Below are 24,264 nucleotides of genomic sequence, written 5' to 3'. Positions count from 1 at the left end.
AACACAACCAAGAAGAATCCATTATCAGCTACTGCCCTCTTGTGGACAAACCCTAAAAATACCACAGTCATTTTGCCCTCCCCTAGTGCTCTAGGGTCAAATGAGTATGGATATTTTATATTGGTATAGCAATATTTAATTCTCAGACTTTGTATTTTATTACATGTGATACATTGTATATTAATAAGGGCTGTTTTGTGACCTGTAGTCAACTAACAAATAAAATGTGTAGCAGTTTGTAAATGCATTACTTCAAATGTATGCAATAATTATGTGAGCTCTATAGAAGCAGTACAAACATATATTATTATATGCTATATACATATATATATTCTGAGATAAAAATGTCAAGGTAAAGAATGTGTCTAATTTTAAATACAGTATTACATTAGGCTTTCTTAAAAGCACTTATTTTGAAAACAAACTGGTAAAAAAAAACACAATAAGGAAAGAACCTTAAAATATTGTGAACCCAATGTTCAGTCATTTATAGGCCTACTGGTGGTCTGCTACTCTGCTTATAATTGGTTCAATACAAAGGTTGCTAAATTCGCACATGTACTTGTTATGTTATTGAAGTTATTAGGGCTTAAAATAACCGACTCTATTTCTTTCTTCCATTAATTGTTTAAGCTTCTACTGAACTGCAACAGTTACAGAAGCAATACATTGTGCTTTAAAGTACGTTTATTATATTATATTATAACGGTAGTACCAGAAGTTAATCTCATTGCTTGTCTAAACAATTTCGTTCATGCGCGCCTCTAAATCCTTATACTGAGTCACTTAGCTGTTATACCTGACCACTAAATGGAAACCCACTCTCTCCCAGTAGGGTATGATATGTCGGTGTGTCTGACGGCCCGTGAATGCAGCATCACACCCTAATTTTTCCCAACATCCGGGACCTTTGAAGCTGCTAGTGTGTGTGTAAACTTGGTGAGGAGGGCAGTGGAGAGCGGTGGGAAGGCGGACTGATGACAGCTGTCAGTGTGGACAAAACACTACTAATCTCTGACGAGAAGCCGAATGGCTCGCCCCTAAACCTCCAGGAGAAAAGGGATAACTCCTTGGCAGTATCGCGGGTTATTTAAAGGTGTCGCGAAGGTAACGTTATATTTTTGGGATAGGGAATAAAACGGGAGTATCAGTGCCAGTTTGCCCTGTCTGCCTCTCAGGAGAGTCGAGGTTAGCCCCACTGGCTATCCAAGCTAACTCCAAAGCTAAAGTGGTCAGCTAGCCTAGCCTTGACTCCCAGAGATTATGTTCGATGCTGGGGGTCATTGCTGTAGAAAGGACATGTGTGGATCCATGGTGTGGATATGTCTCGTTTTTGCTAAGCGCTAGCTTCAGCGGTAGCGGAGGAAGAACCTAGAAGGGTAGCGAACTTTTAAATGAGGGTTTTGTTAAGATGAAATGCTAGTTAGCACTCTTAGTTAGCTTACCATTGAACTGGCTAATTCTAGTCAACGTTAACGTCAGTATAATTAGCTATTGTTAGCTAAGGTTAACAGGGCATAAACCTTACTTTGGCGTAACTTTGCTAGCTAAGGTGAGTATATTACTATCCGTTTACCCTAATGGACATGGGGCTGTAATGGAAGCTTTGGGAATGTTTGGAAAACCGACCGCGTAAGCGCCAATGACTCATAAAGTTAACCATAGCTGAAGTTGAATGATTAACGTAAACTAATAGTAACGCATCAACCTGTTTTGAATTGACAAAGGATTATCCGTATTCATTTGTTTGTTAGCCAGCGTTTCTGAAGGGGTCACACTGGTTATTTTGAGCTATGGATCCAAGGGTTTCAGATCATCAAACGTCTTCAAGGAGTGCTCATGCTTCGCTTGGGTCCTCTGACTCAGCTGGGTCTCAAACTAGGCGTTTTCCCCCTGTCTCTACCAGCCAGGCACGGTGCTCTTTTGTCTGGGTGATCTGCACACTTTGATATTTCCTGAACATCTATCAAATGCATATCATGTGGATGATGCAGAATACTATAATACCATCTAATGATAATCAGGTTTCAGATCAGTTACACATGTATAGCTTAATGTTCTTATACGATCCTCATTACTTGTTGTTTAATGTAATGCTATGTTTGCTATATAAAGCTGCAGTTGTTCTGCATGCCATTTAAAGGTTGGTTGATGTCAGTCATAACTGATCCACAGCTATGTAAGAGCCATTCATAAGTGTGTTTGCTTGAATGGAAACAAGAGATGGGTAGTGTTTTGGTTGTTAGAGAGATTAGAGTGCATACAACCGTACACAATAAAATGTTGAAACTGGAGAATGGACCTGTGCTATTATGTTCATTCACACATGGCTTTGTTTAAGTACCATTCATAAGTGTTCTTTGTGTTTCTTGTTTATCCTCGTAGGTGAAAACACACAGTTCTGTGTATCTTCTGGACTTACACATCATCGCTAGAGCTATAGTTGCAGGCAACATGGGGACACAAGGCTCTGGTAGAAAGCGTGCTCCACTGAAAGACCGCTTCTCAGCAGAAGATGAAGCCTTGAGTAGCATAGCCCGGGAGGTAAGAACAAACTGCATCACATGTCTTTCCATTTTGGAACAAAGTACACTGGATCTAGGCCATATTCTTCATCATTTCTCTATTTATGCATTGCTTAATCCATGCTAATATGATTTTCCAACTCATTGTCTTGATTATACTCATTTAGATAATGGTTTAGGGCGCATGTAGAGGAATGATTTGTCAGTCTCAGATGGCCTTAATTTGTTCAGCAGCAGCATCATCATATTTTCAACAAAATGGAACATGGCTACTAGATTATTGGAACCATTATGTGCACTCAGGGTTGGCTGACACTGCACTGTGGATGGAAGAGAAACCTTTTAAGATCAAATCTATGTGGAATGTATTTCCAAAGATAGATATGTATATGTAGGCTGTTTCCGGGTGCATCTATAGTCCATGTTGTATCATTACCTTAACCAAAAGAGTGCTTTGGTGAGTGTTATACTATTTAATTGTGTCACGTTTTTCTTGAAATGTATGAAATTGTCATATTCGTAGATAGGGAAAACTATCCAAATAGATTTTGAGCATTTAACTTAGAATACTTTATAGTTTATTAGGATTTTTCTTTCAGACTTGTTGCTTTTGAGCACACCTGGATTATTTCTTAAACAGGGAGCAGATTAGGAATTACAAACAAAGTATAACCTAGTAGATAATATGTCAACACCCATGTTAAGTGAGACAGAAACAGGTATTTATTACGCTATCAATTATGTTGATTTGTAACATGGTCAAAGTTGGGTCAGTGGGCTTTGGAAAGCTGCTTAAATGTGGATATTCAGGTCCTGTTGGATCATTTGAGTTCCAGCCCAAGTGAGTAGAGACAGCTGGTTTGGACCAGAGAGAGACTGACTTAACTTGTAGTGTTTTGGTTTGGGGGGGAAACACTGGCAGAGCAGAGAAGCAGCCTAGCCTGTAACGACATGCCCTGGGATTATTCCATTTAGTCAAACCGCAGGGCTGCCATTCCTTTGCCTTTCTTTCAGAGTGAGTTCACGAACATCATGAAATGGAAAGCTCAGTTTTCATAGTGTAATAACCTTTATGCTAGTGAGGTGAAAAAGCCACCTTGTTTGAAAACTTTAGATTTTACATGTAGAAATAAAACACTGGTTAAAACTTCAAATTCATTCATATTTGCACGAAGAATGCTTGATCCATCCACTAAGCACACGGCTCCATTTGCTCTCTTTATAGTCATGCAGGCCGATCATAGAAACATGAGTCATCTGACCCTCCCAGTCAGGTCCTAAATGTGAATCTCTTTGTGGAGCGAAGAAAGATTGGATCAACTGTTCAGGGAGTTCATTGGGTCAGTGTCTAACGTGTTGCCAATCAACACACTCCAAAACAAACATTCAAATCACAGCAGCCTTGTGTTGTCCGTTGCTGTTTAAGAAAGAAGGCTCAAGCCTGCCTGCTTGGCACGGATTACTGCTGAGAATGACTGTGAATTTGAGCCTGCACCGTCACCAGCCCTCTCAGTTCTGAGGCCTCTTACATTACTGGGAGTCAAACCCTTTGAATACCAGCAGCTTGCTAAGAAATATTACAGTGTTGGAACTAGATGAACATCTCATACCTGTCGCCCAACTGATTAGGATCTAAAGGAAGCGCCATCGGCAATCATTGACTCACTTCAGTATACAGAGGGTGTGTGTGGAAGCTATAGTTCATAGTTCATATTCTCCTATTTGTGATATCAACAGGTCATTATTGCAATGGAGAGTGAAACACTTTCATTTCCGTGTACAGTGAGGACACTGTTTAGACTTCAGAAAACAAAGCAGCTATGTAAGCTTCCTTCTGCAAATGATGGACAAGGACGATCACATTGTTCTGACTTCCTTCCTTGATAATGCAAGCTTTCTAACGGTATTTGGTTTTAGTTTTTTTGTATACATTTAAAGTGTCTTTTTTTGTTGTACTAGAAGCGAGCAATCGAGGACAGTCTAATGTCATGTTTATGTTGGACAAGGGACTCAAAGGTTAGTCAGTTACATAGCGTCGAGCAGGGGAGTGAACCTAGACTCACTGCACTAGCTTTATTTAAAGCTATCTATGTGTTTAAACAAATGTAATCAAATTATTAGGAGCCACTTTTACTAACTTTAATGCTGCGGTGCCTTTTTGGTGATCAGTATGTAGGGAAAGTTGAGTTGAATTGGCAATGAGGATGTGAAAGTATCAAACACTTTCCACTGATATATCTATTGTAAGCTAGTTTCCTTTTTTCATTTGGAGAGCAATGAGCTCATGCATACAGCAATAGTGACCACAATAATGAAACTGGTAATGCTTTTTCTTACTTGTATTGGTTTGTAATGTTTGTTGAACACTGCACTTTTTGTTTCAGTTTTAAAATTGCAGTATAATGTTAAAATATTTGAATAGTTCCTTTTTCTGTTGATTAACTTTATCCTGAGGTCTTACTTTTTTAACCAACGTTCTTTTACTTACATATATTAAACACCAACATGGATGAATCCATACATGTCATTGGAGCTACCCTATAATTATGAGTTGATCGTACTCTAAGTGCATACGCAATTCAGTGTTGGGACGGTTCCAGGTGATCTCATGTTGGGTTTCTGGACTTTTATTGCTCAGAGTGCTGGAGGTGTGTGATGGTGAACTTCTGATGCTCAGGTTACCCCTCCCAGCCCCATGATACGGCTGGGGGCCGGACGGTCCGGGCGGTCCAGGCTATAGATAGGACGGAGACAGAGAGCTCAGCTGTGCTGCTGTGAGAGTGGGTCACACTGTCAGACAGCTCAACAGGTGCCGAGCACAGGGACAGCCGGCGCTCTTCCTCATGTGCTCCCTCTTCTTCATGTGCTCCCTCTTCTTCAGACAGCTTTACTTCCCTTTTCACATTGTATAACGTTTCATTGTATTTTTTCATGAAGTTTGTTTTCTCATCTTATTCACACACAAAACGAATCACAATTATTTTATGATACAGTATTTCCTTTTTCATTCTTTCTCAGTGAAGAAAATGACATTTAAAATATGGGTTTTATTCTCTCATTTGAAAGTCATGGTTTCACATGTTAGGAAGGAAAGTGAAAATGAATTTGTGTGGTTGTTCCGCGTTTATATAAAGCAGTATTGCAGGCTAGTATTGAAAGAGGAATAGTCTATAACCCACAGGCCTTCTATTCTGGCAGAGCAGAAAATGCTGGAATGCTGACAGTGTTTGTCTGCAGCGAGATACTGTACACACCACACGCTGTATTTATGGACTGTCTTTTAGTAAGAGATAAAGGGCTAGGCTTCATGAGCAAGTGGGCCATTCTTTGTTGGTGGGATGTTCAGAATATGTAAGGAATGTAAATGGTAATACGAACGTAATGGAAGGTTTCTCTGCAGTCACCTGTGTGACTCCTCAGGGCTGTGTGGGAGCTCGCCTAAATTAGCCTTCTGTACTCTGTCAAATGAGCACTTGTTATATTCTGACTAGTCGCAGTCAAAATGTGTAGTCCCTATTCTCATAGGAGAGAGGAGAGAGTTCTTGTTTGTACTTCCTAATGTTAAGCTACTGTTGTTGCAAAATGGCCTCCATGTTTACCGACCCAGCATAACCACACTATTGTGACGCTTTGTTTTCGCTTGTTTGTGCATCTCCCCTGTGAGGCCTTTAAAACAGCCCTCCTGAAACTGATGGTTAGCACATGTTGTTGGTGATGAGGCATCCCAAGCATTCACTGTGGACAGGACATACAGAGCCTTGACTCACACACGAAACTGGTCTACAAGGGCACACGGTACAGAATGAACTCTGTTGTGCTGGACAGGGATGTGCCGAGTGGAACATTTTAAACTTCTCAGGTGGACACAATATGTGGATGAGTCACTGTCGTTGAGTTACCTCAAATGTATCTTTGGCTTTTCTTAACTGCAGTTTCGTGATGGACTAAATATATGGTGATATATGTATATATATTGGCCAACATTTTTGCTAGTTCTTCTCAAAAGACACTATTTTCTATTACAGTAAATACATTTGTTGTCAGTAGAACAGGTATTATAGACTTGAATCATTATACTGATGCTTCACATAACTGCCCTTTCAAGCAATATTTAATACCCAAGAAAACAAAGTAGTCAACAATAAATTATTCAAACAATAAACAGTACATCCGTACCATAGATGAGAGCAACCCATCCAGGTACTTTCCCTCTACGCCGCTGCCCTTTTTGGGTGAAAATATCTCCTGTCCTTTAACTGGTGGTAAATACAAATTCTGAGGTCTTTGCCAATCCCATAAAAAATGATGAAAAGACTTACATTTTATATCTACACGGAGCCCTGATGTAATAGTCCATCAGGCAAACAATTACACATGTCATTGTACATCGGTGATCGGCGTCTATATGCCAGAATTAAAAGCAATAGATTTGTTTTCAATCTAACGGTGGATGAGTGGCACACACTTAAACTGGGATTTATATTTTAATGCAGCTTCTACATTCATTACCTCGACTTTTCATATTTTACAGTTGACTTTGAGGATTGACCTCATTAGCATAATAATTTGGCTGTGATGAGGTGTTTCCCAGACATATGGTATCGACAGACCGATTCTTTGTTTTCACCGGAAAGTGGGCGGAGCCATAATGTTGCCGCTGTTCTTATCTATAAAGTCAATGTCCTCATGAAAAGGTTTGTTGATAAAGTACTTGGCTCTTTTAGGTCTAGACAACCACACTTAAGCACACAAGGAACTCAACGTCGGCCTTTTCCACATTTTCTTACAGGAAACAAATGACTCGAGTACTTCAATGTGTGAATTCTCCAGTTCTTTTAATGAAGCCCTTTGTGTGTATCCCTTGCGCTTGTTGGGGCGTGACTCAGCGAAAGGCTTGTTTATCATATTTCTCTCATGGCTAACAAGTGTGTTCATGTTTTTGTTTCACAGGCGGAGGCGAGGCTTGCAGCCAAGCGGGCGGCTCGGGCCGAGGCCAGGGAGATTCGAATGAGGGAACTTGAACGGCAGCAAAAAGAGGTATACAACACGAAGTGGACGAGATTCGCTGAGATGCACTGTCCCCATTATTCAACTCATCGAGCCAGTTTGTGTAAAGCCCCACGACTGCTGTGCTGTCAGCTGCACATTCTACATGGAGATGGAACTTCATTTCTCCTATTTTTGTATTTGTTGAGCTGCTCTTCTGCCTTGATAGTCACCGGTGCAGAGAAGCTATTTGGCTTTATGCCTTGAGAAACACTTTTAGATATATCTGACTGTACACATATCCACAGAAAAAGTGCTGCATGTTCACAGATGAAACCAACCGCTCTATTCTTGAAGTGAATGTCACCAAGTTTTTTAACATTTCAGCATTTCTTTAAGTGAAGTATGATGTTTTTCCTGGCACTTCCTCCCTCTGTCCAGCGGTCTTACCACACGTCATCCAGCAGTAGCAACAAAAAATGGGGTCAGATCCACCAGTGGATGGTAGGCGAGAGAGAGTATTGCACTAACACAGCCTGTTGTGTGGGATGGAGTCTCAGTCGAGCCTGACCATAGAGCTCCACTTGACTCGCAGACAACACTGAACCTCACTGTGGAAATGTGCCGCAGCAGGGTGTTTGCTCAGAGACGCTGTAGTGTGTGGCTGACCTGTGTGTATTTGTAGCGCCAGCTTTGGCCTTCGACTTTATTTAGGTTGGGTGAGTCTGCATGCAGGAAGGTGCTTTGTGTTACTCCTAACTCCAGGACTTAGAAAGGATGGATGCTTTTGAATGTCTGTGAACAACCTTTGCATGGGATTCCTCTTTATGCGTGTTGGTGTTTTTACAAGAAGCAGAGATGTTCCTTTTGTGCCGTTATGTTGCCTTTTGGAAAAAACCAGATGAGACCAAAATGTGCGATATATAAGCTGTTGTTGTATATCATTAGTCTCGCTGCAGGATAACATTTCCAAATGTTTATAACAACCATTTGGTTATACACGTGATGACAGAAGTAGTTTTGCATGGTTTGGGCTTTTGAATAGCAACTGCTGAGTTTTGCAGCGACCTTACTCGCCCCTGAGCCTCTCTACTTTCTCTCTATAATCTTTTCAAACCTTTCCTTCCTCCCTCCAGGCTGACTCAGACAAAGCCAGAGGCTCTAGTAGTAGTATATCCAGCAGCAGCAGTCATCGCCGGGTCTGTATCTCCCCAACACACTTCCTCTTTGTCTGTCTGCATTTCCTGTCTTCTTTCCTCTTTAATTCTGCACTTAATAACTCCTCACACATGTTCCTCTCTCCGTCTGCCTTTCTGCTGTGACTCCATGTTTCCACATGGGCAGGGGCTGGAGGATGATGTCATGTCGGTCCGCAGCTACAGGGTGCGTAATGCATAAGAAACCCCTGCCAGTTTTATTAAGACTGCTCTCTCATAGATGTGATGTGAGAAAGCCATTGTTCTTCTTAGGAATGCACTTATTAAAGTAAAGCATTTGGGTGAAATACTTGTATTGGTAGTGTTCATTTGCGTCAGTCTAAAATAGTTGGCCAAGTTAAGATTTCCCCTTACCTTTGCTTCTGTTTTGTATTTAAAGTCAACCTCATCATCAGTACGGGACGTTGGGTCTAAGAGTCGATCCAGTTCCCTTAGAAGAGATCCGTTGGTGCGTTGTGTGTGTGTGTATGCATGTGTGTGTGTATGCATGTGTGTGAGATGATGTGTGGAAACTGAGTGAATACCTGGAGTCTCAGCATGTGGTTCAGGTCTGGCTAACTTTATGGTGCTAAGCAGAACTCACTTAGATAGATGTGCTTAGAAGCAAAAAAGATTGTTGATTTAATGTTTATTTCGTGTTTTCCACTCGTCGATTTCTGCACAAGTTACCTTGGTCCCCTTTCATATCAGACATTCATTGATTAGAGTCGGGCTGTTCAATTAATCGTATTTTAATCGCGATTACGATTATGGCTTGCAACGATTACGAAAACAACGTAATCGAAATAAAACGATTATTTATTTATTTTTGGTTTTTCAGTTGGATTATACTTAAGGTTCAGGGTGATCAACTGTTGAAAACATACCGTTTCTCCAATAAATGGATGTTTTCAAAGTCAACGAGTAATCGCATTTAATAATCGCAATTACAATTATTGATCCAAATAATCGAGATTATGATCTTTTCCATAATCGAGCAGTCTAATCGAGATTAGAGATTAAGTTATATCTAAAGGGAGCATTAAGATGACTTTTTTTAGACAATCATCTGTTTTTCCACATTGAATCTCTCCTTATCTTTCTAAAGGGAAATGCAGTCTTTCTGTAGGACACTACATTTGATTTAGAATTGTAAGCATTTAAAGACCTGGAAATGTATACCATGACAAGTCATTAGTGCATTTATCACCTATATGTTGCCAAAACTACCAAAGCAGAAAGCCAGAGCTGTTTTCAGCACTATCACTTAGGGAATGTCTCCAATAGTTCATACATAAATGTGATGTTGCATTCTGTAAGAACTTTATACAAACCTTATAATGGGCACAGTGCCTCTAACAAAAGCTTGTGTACCCTTGGTAGGGTGTACAAAACAAATGGTTTGTTTGATCTGTAGATGTGTGGGACGACTTGTTGACTGTTAACAACTAACCTATTGTTGGTGAGGAACACGTGTGCTGCCAGTGAACAGCTAACAGCAACCCGACAGCCTCTTTGATCTTCTGATTCTAATTACTGTGACTCCTGTCCTCTCTTCAGTCTGATGCCCTCTCCACTAGCTCCGCCCTCAAGACTTCCCGCTCCACTGTATGTACCTGTGTGACGGCCATCTGTTGATACGCTTCTTCAAGTCATTTTGTATACTTGTTTCTTTTCCTTTTTGTAATCATTGTTCTCTGGGCTGATTAGAGCTCTGTGTACAATGACCTGCACGGCCATAAAAGATCTTCATCCAGCTCCTCGAGGAAGGACCTCCTGGTCAGTTTACCCCGTACTGTTTTCTGCTGCCTTAAGCATGGAGGCAGTGGAGACTAATAATAGTGGCTTGCGGTGGTGATTTACTGTTTATCGACTTTGCCCCTGATAAATATTGACTATTTGTTGTGAAGCAGATGTTAACTGATCCGTGTTGAAAGTGTCTGAATAAGTTATTAGACACTTGAGGATAAATATGCCATTGTTTGGTTGAGGTCATATTATGTCACTACCCTTCCAGGCTGGACTTTACCACGATCAAAGGAACTACACCAGCCTCACGAAGACCAAACCAACGCCTCCTTCCTCCACCTCCACCTCCACCTATACTCCTCGGGTCGGTCCCCTGAAAGTCCCGTCCAACATCTTACACACACAAGCTAATGTGGTTACAGACACTCCGTGCAACCAGAGTCGGTTCAGGCAGTATATTCGTACCTAGTTGATTGGACAGTTATATGCGTTACAGCTTGTTATATAACTGTGATAAGAGATGTTGTTTGTGTTATAAAAGAATCAAATAAAAGAGGGTCATTGTTTGCAGCTAGTGTAGCTCTCTATGATAAAACAGTTCTTGTGATCATTTGACTTTATGTAAAGGACTTGCTTTCGGTGGTTATCCTCCATCTGTATTAAAACATAGGGACATCGTCACATGACCTCACTTCTCAACACTTTCCACGGTAAATATAAAAGGGTCTGCAAACATTTATCCTGTTTCCACTTCCGCAGCTCTTTAGTCTCTCACTTCACATTCCCACTCCAGCTTTCCTCTGTCCTCTAATCTGACCTTTCCCTGATCCCATCCTCCCCGACAGGCCACCACTTCCTCCTCCTCCTCCTCCACCACGGGCACGGCGCTGCCTCGTAGCTACAGCATGGTCAGTTTCTCTCTGCATGCCTCTGGTTACCTTCAGCATTTCACATTCTTCCTCTCTTGTGGCCGCATACATCTGATAGGATGCCCAGGTTGGCGGGGACTTTATATATTTAGCTCGTGGACACAGAGCACTTGTTGGTGTCCAGACATGTGTGCGTCACTGAGATAAGGCAGAAGTCTGCATGAAGCCAGGGCTTTTGTTGTAGAGCACTGAAACAAATGGCCTACTTGAAGTTGGAAATCCAGTGTTTCTGTTTATTGAATGGCCCAGATAAAAGTCAGTATACCAAATAAACTTAGCTACTACGTCAAAGGCTCATGTGCCCTCTTGTGATCTGCTTCACTGTCTCCCACGTGTGTCCTCAGGCCTCTATTGGCGACGACGCCGGCCTTTACCATTCGGGGCAAAGTTCAAGAGCCGTAAGTTGTTCTGGGTGTTTGTTAAACAGCGTCTTAGTCGCCACCACTGCCGCTAAACGAGCGTGTGTTGCCTGTCCTGTCCTCCTCCCACCACCACAGCCCTCTGAATTGAGCTGGTACTCCTCTGGAGCCGGCTCCACCCGCAGCAGCCCTGCGGTGAGCACCTAAAAACCACCGCCCTCCTGCATGGTTTCAACAAACATCACACGCTGGTGCCTTTCTATTAACACGCTTATCACACCCCCATGCCTCACTCCTGCTCGGGACATGTGTTGGTCAGCCACCCCGACCAACTTGCTTTAGGGATTAGCATTTTTAAATTGAAATAAAAGTGTGTGAATTGACGATTTTTTGTTTTTTGTAGCAAGGCAGATGTTGTCTTGTCTCCCTTAGTGCTGCTTTGACATATGGTCCTAATTGCATGAATTGGCATTACTTTAAAGGGGCCCTATCATGCACATGTTCAGGTTCATATTGTAACGTGTGTCTCTACTGGGACATGTCTCCGTGCTTTAATGTTCTCATACTGCCTGTACTGCAGCACTTCTTTTCACCCTCTGTCTGAAACCAGAGTCTGCTCTGATTGGTCAGCTGGCCTGCTCTGTTGTGATTGATCAACCGCTTAGAGATTCACTTACAATGTATTGGAGCGCTAGCAAATAGAGATGACACTATGTTCCGGAAGTAAACAAAGGAGTCCAACTAAGGTGTTTCAGGCGGGGGGGGGGGTTGTTGGAGAGAAACTCCTTCTGGCACGAACGGATGATTTTAGCCTAGAAGACCATTTCACAAAAACCTATATAACACATTACAGGAAAGCATAATGGGGCCCATTTAAGAGTGTTGCGTCTCGGGAGCAATCCGATATTCCGTTTATCACAGTGCGACCTGTTTTCTGTCGCTGTTTGAACAAGAAATGTGTGTGGGTGTTTGAGAGAGCCTCTGGCATGCAGCCATCTTACATTACCTCAACTCCTCAGCTTGTGTGTTTCATATGTACGTGTGCGTGTTCCTCTCAGTCTTCTTCAGATGATGACACTGTCAGCAGCGTGTCCCAGGAGCGTGTCAACCGAGGCCGCAGGGACAGTGTGGTGAGCTGTAGGGACTGATGCTGAACTACTAGTTGATAATCTAATAATCAAACCTTTTTTATTTTATTATAATAAGCTGCATAACAGCCTCAGATTAATACCTCATCATTTGTCACAACACAATCATGCGTTTTGACTTCCCTTAATGCCTAATCTTTGTTTCCTCCCACGATTCTTCACCTTTGGCTCTCTATGTTTGTTCTTTATTTCTGTGCCTCTGTCCCTCTCTTCTTCGTCCTGCGTGTGTTCCGAGCAGTCGTCTGACTTCTCCGACATTAGTGAGTCGGCTGCTGATTATTTCAGCCGCACCAACCGAAGAGGCAGTATTGTGTCTGACCTCGATGATCTGAGCATTCCAGATCTTGACAGTGTAAGTTTTACGACGGCGGTTTGGAGAGTGCCGTGTGCAACCCCAGAGATGCATGATTACAAATAACACTTGGTTTTCAAAACTCATACCACAGTGTGTTTTATGGACTCTACATAAGTGGTGTAAGCACAGCTGATTTGGCTGCCGTGTCGCAGCAGCATGGATGTGGGAAATGTTCTTTAATGGAGTGTTACATTGCTTGTTTGGTTGTCAACTGGTTGTGGTCTGTGAACATGCGGCACTTATCCCAGGCGTGTATTAACTCTTGGACTAACTCCCTGATTTACAGGCGAAGAAACGGCTCCAGGCATGACGACACAGGACGCGTGATCTCAAAATAATCTTTTATCTATGTTTGAATATTTCTTCTCTTTCTTTCAGCTGGATGAAAAATGTGACAAGCAGTATTCAGACTTTAGTCGGGTGAGTGCACATCATTTATGCTTTTTACTTTTACTCAAACGGGCAATGAAGCAGTCAGTGGGTTTAATCTCATCCCCAACTATACATAGATTTTTTTATGCCACATTAGGAAGCTACCAAGTAAACACAATACAAAAGTATTATCTGGGTTTTATACACAAAGTTTAGTAGCAAAACACTTGAACACGTGACAGGAGGATTTCAATTTGGGGGGGTCAATTAAAAGTAGGGGTTTTTTTTGGTACTTAGTCGGTGTACTACAGAAGATGGCACTCTTCAAACCTGGATATTAGTTTATTGTCTATGCTTGATTTAGCACATGTCCACCTCTTAGACCTGCTGTCAGAACGCACTTTCAGAAGAATAACAGAAGCCTGTATCTCTGATATTAAAAGCACCAGAATCCTTTGACAACAAAATGTACTGTGCAGATCCCAGAGATTAGAAGATCTTCTTCTTCTTGTCTATTAACAACTGGAAGAGCTTTTACATACTCAAGTCAGCATTCAAACACAGAGGCTTCCATAACAGATGCATCCTCAGGTTGCTGGTTAACCACCGCCTCGATCTGTTAGTTAGTTTAATTGTGTGACTTTGATTCATCTCAAACCAACCACGTAAAACACGAAAGTACCGCTTCAAGCGATCAGTGCTATCCCTTTGAGAGCCCGGCGGCATCACATGATGTTGTGAATGTGTTGCATTGTGCAGCAGTTTGTGTGTTTTTGTTCCTGACTAATGTTCTGTGGTTTTCTGTCTTCTCAGCCATCCTCCCGATGCGCCACCCCAGGCCTCTCAGTGGGCGCGTTGGCGTCGCTGGGCGGCTCGTCGTCACGGCGGGGCAGCACGGACACGGGGAGCATCTATGACGCCGACACCAGTCTGAGTGAACTTAGGGTAAGGTGTACAACACACACACTGTCACCCTTCTATTACTGCAGCTGAACAAACTGGAAAGAAGATGGCATGTGGATTCAATTTGACTTGCTGTAGTTGCCATCAATCACATGGTCATCAAGCTAAGATGCTAATTCATGTTCTGTATACATCTGTCCCTTCTTCATATGAAGCTCCCACAGCCGGGGACGTGCACAGGGGCCTCATTTATAACGCCGTGCGTAGGATTCACGTGGGAAGGTTGCTTACGTAGTAGAAATCCAAAAAATAGGTACAGACATTTTCCGAATCACCAAACATTGCGTTCCGGCGAGGAAAGTGCGTACAGCACTTCCTACACCGGTTTCCCTTTTATAAATCACAATCGACTCGAAATGCGGTGCAGCTTTTGCGGGCTTCACGTAACGCCCATATTTGCCTATAAATAGTCAAAGAAACGCCCATTCATTCATTCTGACTGACTGCATGAAGAAGATCGCAGGAAAGGACGACAGAACAGCTAAAAAAGACACTGTCTCACACCGTGTCAGATTTGGGTTATTTTGGGGAGGTGGAGATAAATCATATTGTTTGGTGGATGCCGTTTGAACCAGAGTAGCAGCATGGAGGTCGGATCGTCACCAAAATAAATAAATAAGTGGTCCGAAAAAGGCTCATGACAAAAAAAATACACATAGCGTTCCTCAGGCAGTGTGTTTGTACCGGGGACAGGAGACACCCCCTTGATGAGAGACTGCAGAAATGATCGGGGAATCCCTCCGGAGTGGAGTCATGACGACTGGATCTGAATTATGTTTTCGTATTTGGTGATTTCTGTCCCAGCTGTCGATCAGCTGTGCGCAGCGTTTCCACTGCAGCCTGTGCATCTCAACCCCCCCCCCCCCCCGCTCCCCGCAGCAACTCTATATCCACCAGTTAAAGGAAATACAACTAATGTGTATTATATTAGCTGTACAATTTACCACACATGGTGTTCTTAGCTTCCATACATCCTGTGTTTTACGAGCGACTTGTCAAGTCTTAGCAAACGGCATACAACAAGATTAAACGTGGTAGTATATAAAACCATGCTCGTAAACCTATAGAAATGCAAAACCGCATCATTTATGAGAAAACATTTCATAACATTAACACAACATATTCGAGGTGGTTTTAAATAACATATCCGTATTTATTTATTTCTCCAAGTTATGTTTTTGTGTGCACTGAGGAGTCTCAAACAGGCTTTAATCAATGTTTGAAAATGAATTCTTCATATGATAAATGAGAGGTAACATTTTGTTTATGGTATTATTTGTCTCCATTCTTCCTTCTGCCAACGGTGTCGAAGTTTCTCGTCTCTCCCGTTGTTGTGCTTATAGTGCGTACGCATGGGTTAGAGTTTGCGTGGAGGACCGCACGTTTTCCCGTCAAGTTAGTATTTTATAAATCGCAAACATTGCGTAGAAACTGGCATACGCCATTTTTTGAGCATATATCCCTTTTATAAATGAGGCCCCAGGTACGGGCTAATGTTGCCCGGGCAACGGCCCGTTTGGCATTTTTGGCTAACCTGCCCCTCTGGAGAGAGCGAGAGTTTGTTTTTTCTGTTGTGGCCGAATCAACATGATAAGCCCACGATTAGTATTGTAGCGTCTCGCTGCGGGAAACACACTTTGTCAGCGGCAGCGCTGTCATCTGCCGGTGCGTTAAGACCACCTCAGTGTCGGATTTTGGAAACTTGATTTTGAGTTGTCTCATCATGGCAGTTAGAGTATAGGCGACAACCCAGGGGACTTTACTTCCTCTTGATACCGTCAGTTATTTACAAGAAAACACCTAAATAGAGCTACTTGTTGTTATTGTGCATCTGTAAACTCCCTCAACGCACCGCTCGCTCTCTTCTCTTGATCGCCCTCTCACGGGTGAACAGTTCAATGTCCCGCTTCATTGTAGCATTTCTGCCATGTCTCTACTTTAGTTTGACCATCTCTGTTACTAAGTTATGGAATACTAAATAAATAAGTAATTAGATACCTTACCGTTACTGCGCTCATAAAGAATGTTAAGAATAAGAATAATGCGTATTGAACTGGTTTCATTCATTAAGGTAATTAGTTAGAGGCCCTATTTTATCAGTATGTCCTGCACAGCAGTTACAATGGTCAAACTACATTAGAACAGAATTGTCCCCATTTTGTCTTTAATAGTTCCGAACATTAGATATTTTAATGAGATATGGACCGCAAAACATTTTTAAAATCAAGTCACCGAATGCAAGTAGTCGCCTTATCTTATTTTGTTATGAGATGTGAATTACTGTTCAATTTAGTTGATGTAAAAATCGTTTGGTTTCTTTTACATTAAAAACAAGTTACAATTTTCAAAAGGTCTTATGTTTTTTTTCGGGGGGGGGCCCTTTTTCCAGTTTAGAGCAATAGCCCCTCCAAATGTCTGTGCACGTCCCTGCCCACAGCGTTTCTTCTGTTGTGTCCTCCCTGCTGTTTCTGCTTCTTTCTTTACGGATGCGACATGTTCCTCGAGGTGTTCCTTATTTCTGGGTGCGCTGGCCATGTGTCTGCCAGCTGGATTGTTTTTGCAGCACGGGTGCTTTGTTATTTCTCCTTGATACCCCCCCCCCCTGACTCTCTGATACCCCGGTTCACCCCAACCATTCCTCCCATCTGCTCTACAGGATATCTATGAACTTAAGGACCAGATTCAGGATGTAGAAGGGCGGTACATGCAAGGGCTTAAAGAGCTGAAGGTAGAGGGGCTTGAGCTCGCAGCATGCCTTCTCTTTTTCTCTGGGAGCACTACTACTGGCACCACTACCCCCCCCCCTCCTGTAGCTCCTAACACCACAGCCCTGTCTTTGCGTGCTCCCAGTCTGAATTGCGTAATGATCCTTCTTTTTGCATGATCTTCCCTCCACTTCCTGTTTTGATCCAACTCACTGCTTGTGGCCTGACACGAAGACACTCCCACAATTCCACTGGGTTCAAAGTTGTCCGCATAAGAGTTAAAATGCTCCACCTGCTGACAGATAGCAGTCATGCTTTACAATCTAAAGTCCTCTCCACCCAGGCCACGGTGTTGGGTGGCCTTCTGGCTGTCCCTTTCACTTTCTCACGTTTCTTACAGATACAAGTAGTTTACTAACCACTTAGTCCTTGTTGGCTTGTTCTTGGTAGAGTTTGACAGCTAATGCACTTTAGACTCTTTTAGATGTTATCGTCCACTTTTAGTTCTCTCTTTCAGATCCCTTTTTCACACCATCGCCTTGTTTCACTAAAGAAAGTGACTCGACGCATTCTTATAACTGCAGGATTAACTCGCACCACATTATTAGTCGTCCATTTAAAATAGAATAATACCACAAATGGGCTAGAATGATGCCTTAACCTATTCTTACATTGGGAAACACAAAGATACGTGTTTAGTGTTTTTCATGATTAAATCAGAAACCCCGCCTGGTGCATGTTCTGTAGGCGAGCTGTGCTTTTACTGCTCATTAACATGCTCCCACCTTTATCAGGAGTCACTCGCAGAGGTGGAGGAGAAGTATAAGAAAGCCATGGTATCGAACGCACAGCTGGACAACGACAAAGGCAACTTCATCTACCAGGTGGACACACTAAAGGACGTCATCGAGGAGATGGAGGAACAAATGTCCGAGATGAAGAGGGAGCTGGAAGACAAGTCAAAGGTGATGCATCTTCAAAGGAAGCTTATTCTAAATCAATGTCATTAAGGCACATTTACAAATGATCATACGTCCGTGTTTCCAGGACCTAGAAAGACAAAAGCACACGTGTACGGTCCTGCAGCATAAACAAGACGAGCTGAAGGAGGGAATCCGCCAGAGAGATGAGCTTATCGAGGTAAGGCTGTTTCTGTGAAAGGCGTCGCTGCAGAGGAGCCTCTGTTCTGCAGGTACTTGATAAGGATTGATTGGCACCGGCCCGCCTCTGAGGGTCCTCCCTGCCTCTGAGGGTCCTCCCTTTTCCCTTCTGACATTCAGCTCCGTTTCCTATCTGACTCTTCTCACTATCATTCATTGCTTTCTCAGTCGAGTCTCTTCTCACCCCGTTTCCCCTGCTCCTCTCTCTCACTTCGGTCTCTCACATCAGGGTCATCCGGCCCACTCGTCCTGGTTATCTGTGTTTTTGTAACTATTGCTGCCTCAGGTTGAGCCGTTGATCCATGGTTGGTCCTCACTGCAGCGGCCAAGGTTCAAATCTGACCTGGGCCCCTTTGCTGCACATCGCCCACTCGCTCTTCTCCATTTCTGTCTGTCTGCACTTCAAAAAGAATGAAAACCCCCAAAAATGATCCTTAAAAAAATGTAAACATTTGATCAGCCGGCTAAATAAAGAATGATATCACACGTTATGTGATATTTTAGTTAAAAGCAGGTTGCTTTTGCTTATACATCCAACTCGAGGCAGGCTACATGGAGGAGGTGGACCCTTTGCAGAGCACGTTAATATTTGCCAGTCTCTCTCTCTCTCTCTCTCTCTCTCTCTCTCTCTCTCTCTCTCTCTCTCTCTCTCTCTCTCTTATTTACATTTACATTTTTCACACAAGGGTCCTTTAAACAGAAGTTGCGTATATACGGAACTCTAACCGACTTCATGGCCATGAGAATATGGACAGTTTGGTTTCTTTCTCTACATGTATGTATCTGGTATGTTGCTGAGCTTACGTGACTCAATCCCAAGCATACTCACTTTCCAGTGGTTAACTAACCCACATTACCAAGCCAAGTAAATAAAGCACACTTCACAGAACTCGGTCCAAAAACAGCCAGTTAAAACATTCTGCTAAAGACCCTCTTTATTACGTCTTTAATAACGGAGGGGAGATTTTCCCCGGGTAAGAAAAGCAGTATCACAGCAGGACAACGGAGACCCTGATGTGTCTGTGTTTATGTACATATTCCCTTCTTTGTCTTTGTTCCTATTCTCTTCTCATCCCGTATTGTGTTGCCTCTCCTCCACACCGCTGCAGGAGAGCCAGCGAATGCAGACTAAGTTAGACGCCCTCAGCAGAGAGGTGTTTGACCTGCAGGAAACCATAAACTGGAAGGACAAAAAGATCGGGGTAGGAGGTCCCCTCGGGTGCTCTGACAGAGCACGGGGGGCAAAAGAGGGCTGGGCCTTTCCCGCCCTTCAGACACGGTGTACCCCCCTCGTTTGCCTCTCATGCTGTCTCTGCATGGTGGAGACCCTTTAGGCTTTACCTGGACATGTTTACTCTCACAGTTTGGAATGGTGCATGTCCAAATAACAGCTTTTGGTTTGGATCCTGTGACCCGGCTAACAATGCAAGCGCTCCAGCACCGTGTCGAAGCTTCCTGTGACATAGTACACATAATACTACATACATGTAGGATAATCAAGAAGTATTATCCACATATTCAGGCATGGTATGCACGGTACACTTGTGGATCTGTTAATTTGTTAGGTAATAGAGGTCTAAGGAAATAAAGCATAATGATTATATTGTTAATTTTAGAAAGTCAAACCGATCTACCTCCCAACATCTTCCTTCCCTTTCCTCCTCCACGCCTTTGAACTTTGCCATCTGTGTGTTTGTTTCTACATCCTCCATGTGCATGTGTGTGCACGGTGATGTCCTCCTGTAGCACGTGGTGTTGCATGTCTGTCCTCCAGAGTCGTTCCAACTTCTCCTCTGCCTCTTTCTCCTCTTCCTCTCCCTGTGTGTGTGGCCAGGCCCTAGAGAGGCAGAAAGAGTACTTTGATTGCGTTAGGAGTGAGAGAGACGAGCTCAGAGGTGAGCTGTCTGACATCAAGGGGAAGGCCAAAGCAGGAGAGGTACGTCTTCCTAAGGGAAACAACATGCTGGCCAACATCAACTTCATGTATTCTTCTGTTGGAACTAAACAAGTTAATGCACTTCTGCTTCTTTGTTTTCATTTCATTTTATTGTTCAATACTTGCTGCTTTTCCCTAAGCCATGTGGCTCACCTGACCCTGCCTGCAGTGCACTATGGGACATTAAGGCTGCAGGTGTTATTTATTGAGTGTATTGTCAATTCAAATGGTGCCGTTTTGCATACGACTGCACAACAGATATAGAATGCTTTTCTAAAAACTGAGACTCGACATATGGTGAAAGTATTCTGACAAATGTATTGCTAAGGAGAATCCTGACACATGCTGCTTTCAAATAATACAAAGTGTTTTTACTTTGGGCCTTCAGGGTTTGGTTAATGCACCTCCAGGAGGGTACATTTAAATATAATATACTATATAGCAGCAACCGATAATGAACTGGTATCTGTTGTAGCAGATACAATAACCACTGCTACTTTTATAAGTGTGTGTATGCTACAAAAATCATGAGAATTACGTTAAAGATGATCTGTGTCATCATAGATAGCCCCTGTGGCATCATGCTGCTGGTGGAGATGAAAGGCTGCTTGATCTCTGCCTCAAAGTTCACAAAAGTTCAGCTAATTGAGCAAAGCCGTCACCTGCAAAAACAAAGTACTCTTTAACCCACTCATAATGTTTCTTTAGCATAACTGACAGCACAGAGCTGCACAGAGCAGACTGTGAGTTAGGATCGGGCCGGGAGCAGCGCGGGGGAAGAAGTCACCTCTCTCCTTCTGCAGTGTTTTACAGACTCTAGTCAGATAGACCCTCACTCCTCTCTCTGTGGCCTCTCCGACCCAAAGTCCCCGTGGGTGTGGAGCTCATCCTCATATAAACGGTGACCTCGAGAGCAGGGAAATCACAACCCAGCCATGCTCCACATTATTATTATTATTAGACGTCGATAATATGCTGAAATTAAATAATTACAACGCCAATTGATAACTTAATTATCAGCCAGTCATATATTGGCCATCTATATATCGTGCATCCTTACATTTGACCAAACATAGACCAATGACTTTTCAGTACTCTGTGCAGACCCTTGTTGTTTATTTTAGGCTGTACTTTTGCAAGGGTTTATCAAATCAAATCAAATTCAATATTCCAAAAACATTGCACATAAAATTAAATGAATAAAAATAAGGCATTCAATTAAAGGGAAAAACAAAAACATATTCATTGAAAATGTTCATATACATTTTAAAAAGGATATTCCGGTGTGCAACCATCTTACTACTAGGTCTTTAAAGGCTTTACAAAAACTCAAATTAAACAAAAAATAAGAAATGTAAATGTCTTAAGTGAACTACAAATACCCTTTTAACAGAATAACATCTATTACTCATGTCGGGTACCTTTAACAGATTTTCACATGGACACTCTTCAACCTCTGACACACAGATGACTCCATGCTTATATTATCTTTGCAGTTTAACAGTACTTATAGGACAACGTTACAAAGCATGTCAGGTAACAAATAGGTTGTTTCTTTTGGATGTTCTCCACAAAGTAGGCTATGTTTGGTGGGGGGGGGTTGCGTTCTAGAAGAAGTGAGCCGGTCCTCAGTACGGTGTGTTCTCTCGCCACAGAAACACGGGCTGGTCATCATCCCCGACGGAACACCCAATGGAGATGTGAACCACGAGCCTCTGTCCTCGGGGATCACGGTGGTCTCCCAGGAGGCCGCGCAGGTGCTGGAGTCTGCCGGGGAGGGTCCTTTGGGTGAGTCACGGAAAGCATTCTGTTTGCACACGTTCCTAAATCTAAGAGGTGTGTAAAGCAAGACCGAGTCCTTAAACCTGGGAAATGCTAGCAAGTGGCTAACTGAGACTTTTAAACACGTTAGCCACCTTTAGCTTGGCGGTGGTGATGTGAAGTCATATGACCGTGATGTCGTTAGCTTGTAGCCTAATGGGAGCCTTTTTCTCTCAGCTGTTGCATTTACACTTTAACATTTGAGTGTGTGTTAAAATCTTAATGTGTGGAGATGACACGTTAAGTCAAACAAGTCATACAAATGTGTTTGCCGCTAATCTTATCTTCTGATATATACAAATGCAATCTTTGTTAGCCCTTGCGAGCTAACTTCCAGGTTGGCCGAATGTATAGTCTTCCCTGCACCACTTAATTTAGACGTAAGACATTTATAAACAAGTGACTGTTTTAGCACGCTGGACACACTCCAGTTCACTCAGCTTGACTTCTTAAATGGCCTGAGCTTAATGTGTTTTGCATCTTGTCCGTAGATGTCAGGCTACGGAAGTTGGCGGAGGAGAAAGATGAACTGTTGGCTCAGATCAGGAAGCTGAAGAGCCAGCTGGAGGAGGAGAGGCAGAAGCACTCAAAGATGGACAGCGCATACACAGACGGAGAGAGGATGGAGAACGGTACAGACCTGCACATCATCGAGATGCAGAGTAAGTCGGTCCAGCACAACAACACATTTGAACACTTCTTTTTGTATTTCTTAAACTCACCGGTTGGTGTTTCTGTCTGCAGGAGACTCCAACAGACAGATGAGTGAATACAAATTCAAGCTTTCTAAAGCAGAACAGGAATTAGGAACAATGGAACAAAATGTAAGTGAAAAGAAAAGGTCTTTTCAAACCGATTTCTAAAAGTAGTACATTTCAGGGCTGTAATTCATCAAGTCTTTCTTTTACGTTTCCCAGATCAACAGACTTGAAGGGCAAGTGTCCAGGTACAAGGCATCAGCAGATAGTTCAGAGAAAGTAGAAGACGAACTAAAAACAGAAAAACGGCGACTTCAACGAGAGGTAAAGACTTGGACTTTGTCAAATGAAACGGTAAAAAAAGAAGTTTAGAGTGTAACACCCCCCCCCCCTCTGTTCCCCCGCAGCTGCGCATGGCTCTGGATAAGAACGAGGAGATGGAGATGACCAACAACCACCTAGTGAAGCGCCTGGAGAAGATGAAGGCCAACAGGAACGCCCTCCTTTCGCAGCAGTGAGGCAAGGCAGCGTCACCACAGAAGCCCTTAAACTCGCACCTCAGACCTCTGACTGCCATATTGTGTCTGGAGCACATTTCCATTTTTAGCTGTAACACTTTTGAGATTTGTAGCTAACCAAAAACACTTTAAAAACGAAAAACAAGGTGTAGCACAGGCGACAAACGGAACTGTGTCTTCTCTTTTTTTGTTTAAACGGAAGCGTTGGTTTTGCCTGGCAAGCCGCCGCTGCTTTGGGAGGAATGACTCGGAAACAAACTAATAAAACTATTAAGTTGCTGGGAGACACATCTGAGGAGATCTCTAATCACTACTTAATCTTCAGAGCTTGTACTGCATCTTGTAATCCACAGATCTTCTCTCTGGCTGGGTGCTTGGCTGTACTCTTTGGTTTTTTTTGATAAGTTGCATGAATGAATATTATGATGCTTTTTAAACTTTTCAACTGTCACGGCTGCTCCGCCCCGCCGCACCTTCCCGGCTTCCCCTCACAGTGAAGTGCCTTTTCACACTCGGAGATTGGGGGTCCGCACGGCTCCACGGAAAAAACAATAATGGTTTTAACAGGTACAGAATGATGTATTTAAAAAAGGTGCAGTCATTATTTGAAATGTATGTAGAACCAACTGTGTCTGCTGCGGTTTCATTGAACATGTTCAAATATTTAAAAGATTTCTTGAGAATAAATGTAATTTACAGAACTGTGTACACAATCTGAATCCTTTATTTTGTTCAGTGTGCAGTTTGGCTTTCTACCGTTGTAGTATCATTATACTCTGTATTGTTCATTTGCATTGGTGTCTGGAAGACGAACCCTCAGTTGCTATTTCATAAGACAGGAAAA

At 42.7% G+C, this 24,264-nt stretch overlaps 1 protein-coding gene across 14 annotated transcripts; it reads left to right on the top strand.

Moving 5' to 3' along the window:
- Positions 1 to 843: 843 nt before the first annotated feature.
- Positions 844 to 24,121, top strand: lrrfip2 (leucine rich repeat (in FLII) interacting protein 2). 14 transcript variants are annotated; one of them, XM_034100421.2, is made up of 27 exons: positions 844 to 1,107; positions 2,386 to 2,544; positions 7,476 to 7,562; positions 7,953 to 8,015; positions 8,648 to 8,710; positions 8,856 to 8,894; positions 9,108 to 9,176; positions 10,268 to 10,315; positions 10,418 to 10,486; positions 10,725 to 10,820; positions 11,302 to 11,364; positions 11,730 to 11,783; positions 11,883 to 11,939; positions 12,803 to 12,874; positions 13,131 to 13,244; positions 13,626 to 13,667; positions 14,433 to 14,564; positions 17,239 to 17,310; positions 18,082 to 18,252; positions 18,335 to 18,427; positions 19,557 to 19,649; positions 20,282 to 20,383; positions 22,039 to 22,171; positions 22,696 to 22,866; positions 22,949 to 23,028; positions 23,122 to 23,226; positions 23,310 to 24,121. In XM_034100421.2, exons 2-27 carry the CDS (start codon positions 2,455 to 2,457, stop codon positions 23,418 to 23,420), a joined length of 2,289 nt encoding a protein of 762 aa, XP_033956312.1. In that variant the 5' UTR covers positions 844 to 1,107; positions 2,386 to 2,454; the 3' UTR covers positions 23,421 to 24,121. The 14 variants fall into 14 exon arrangements, with proteins under 14 accessions (XP_033956312.1, XP_033956316.1, XP_033956314.1 ...); XM_071205730.1 differs by lacking the exon at positions 844 to 1,107 and adding an exon at positions 1,191 to 1,379; XM_034100425.2 differs by lacking the exon at positions 17,239 to 17,310.
- Positions 24,122 to 24,264: the final 143 nt, after the last annotated feature.

The sequence above is a fragment of the Pseudochaenichthys georgianus genome, chromosome 15 (genome assembly GCF_902827115.2).
Source record: "Pseudochaenichthys georgianus chromosome 15, fPseGeo1.2, whole genome shotgun sequence".
Classification (NCBI taxonomy): Eukaryota; Metazoa; Chordata; class Actinopteri; order Perciformes; family Channichthyidae; genus Pseudochaenichthys; species Pseudochaenichthys georgianus.
The sequence above is the reverse complement of the archived record's forward strand: the minus strand, read 5'-3'. Positions and strand labels throughout refer to the sequence as shown.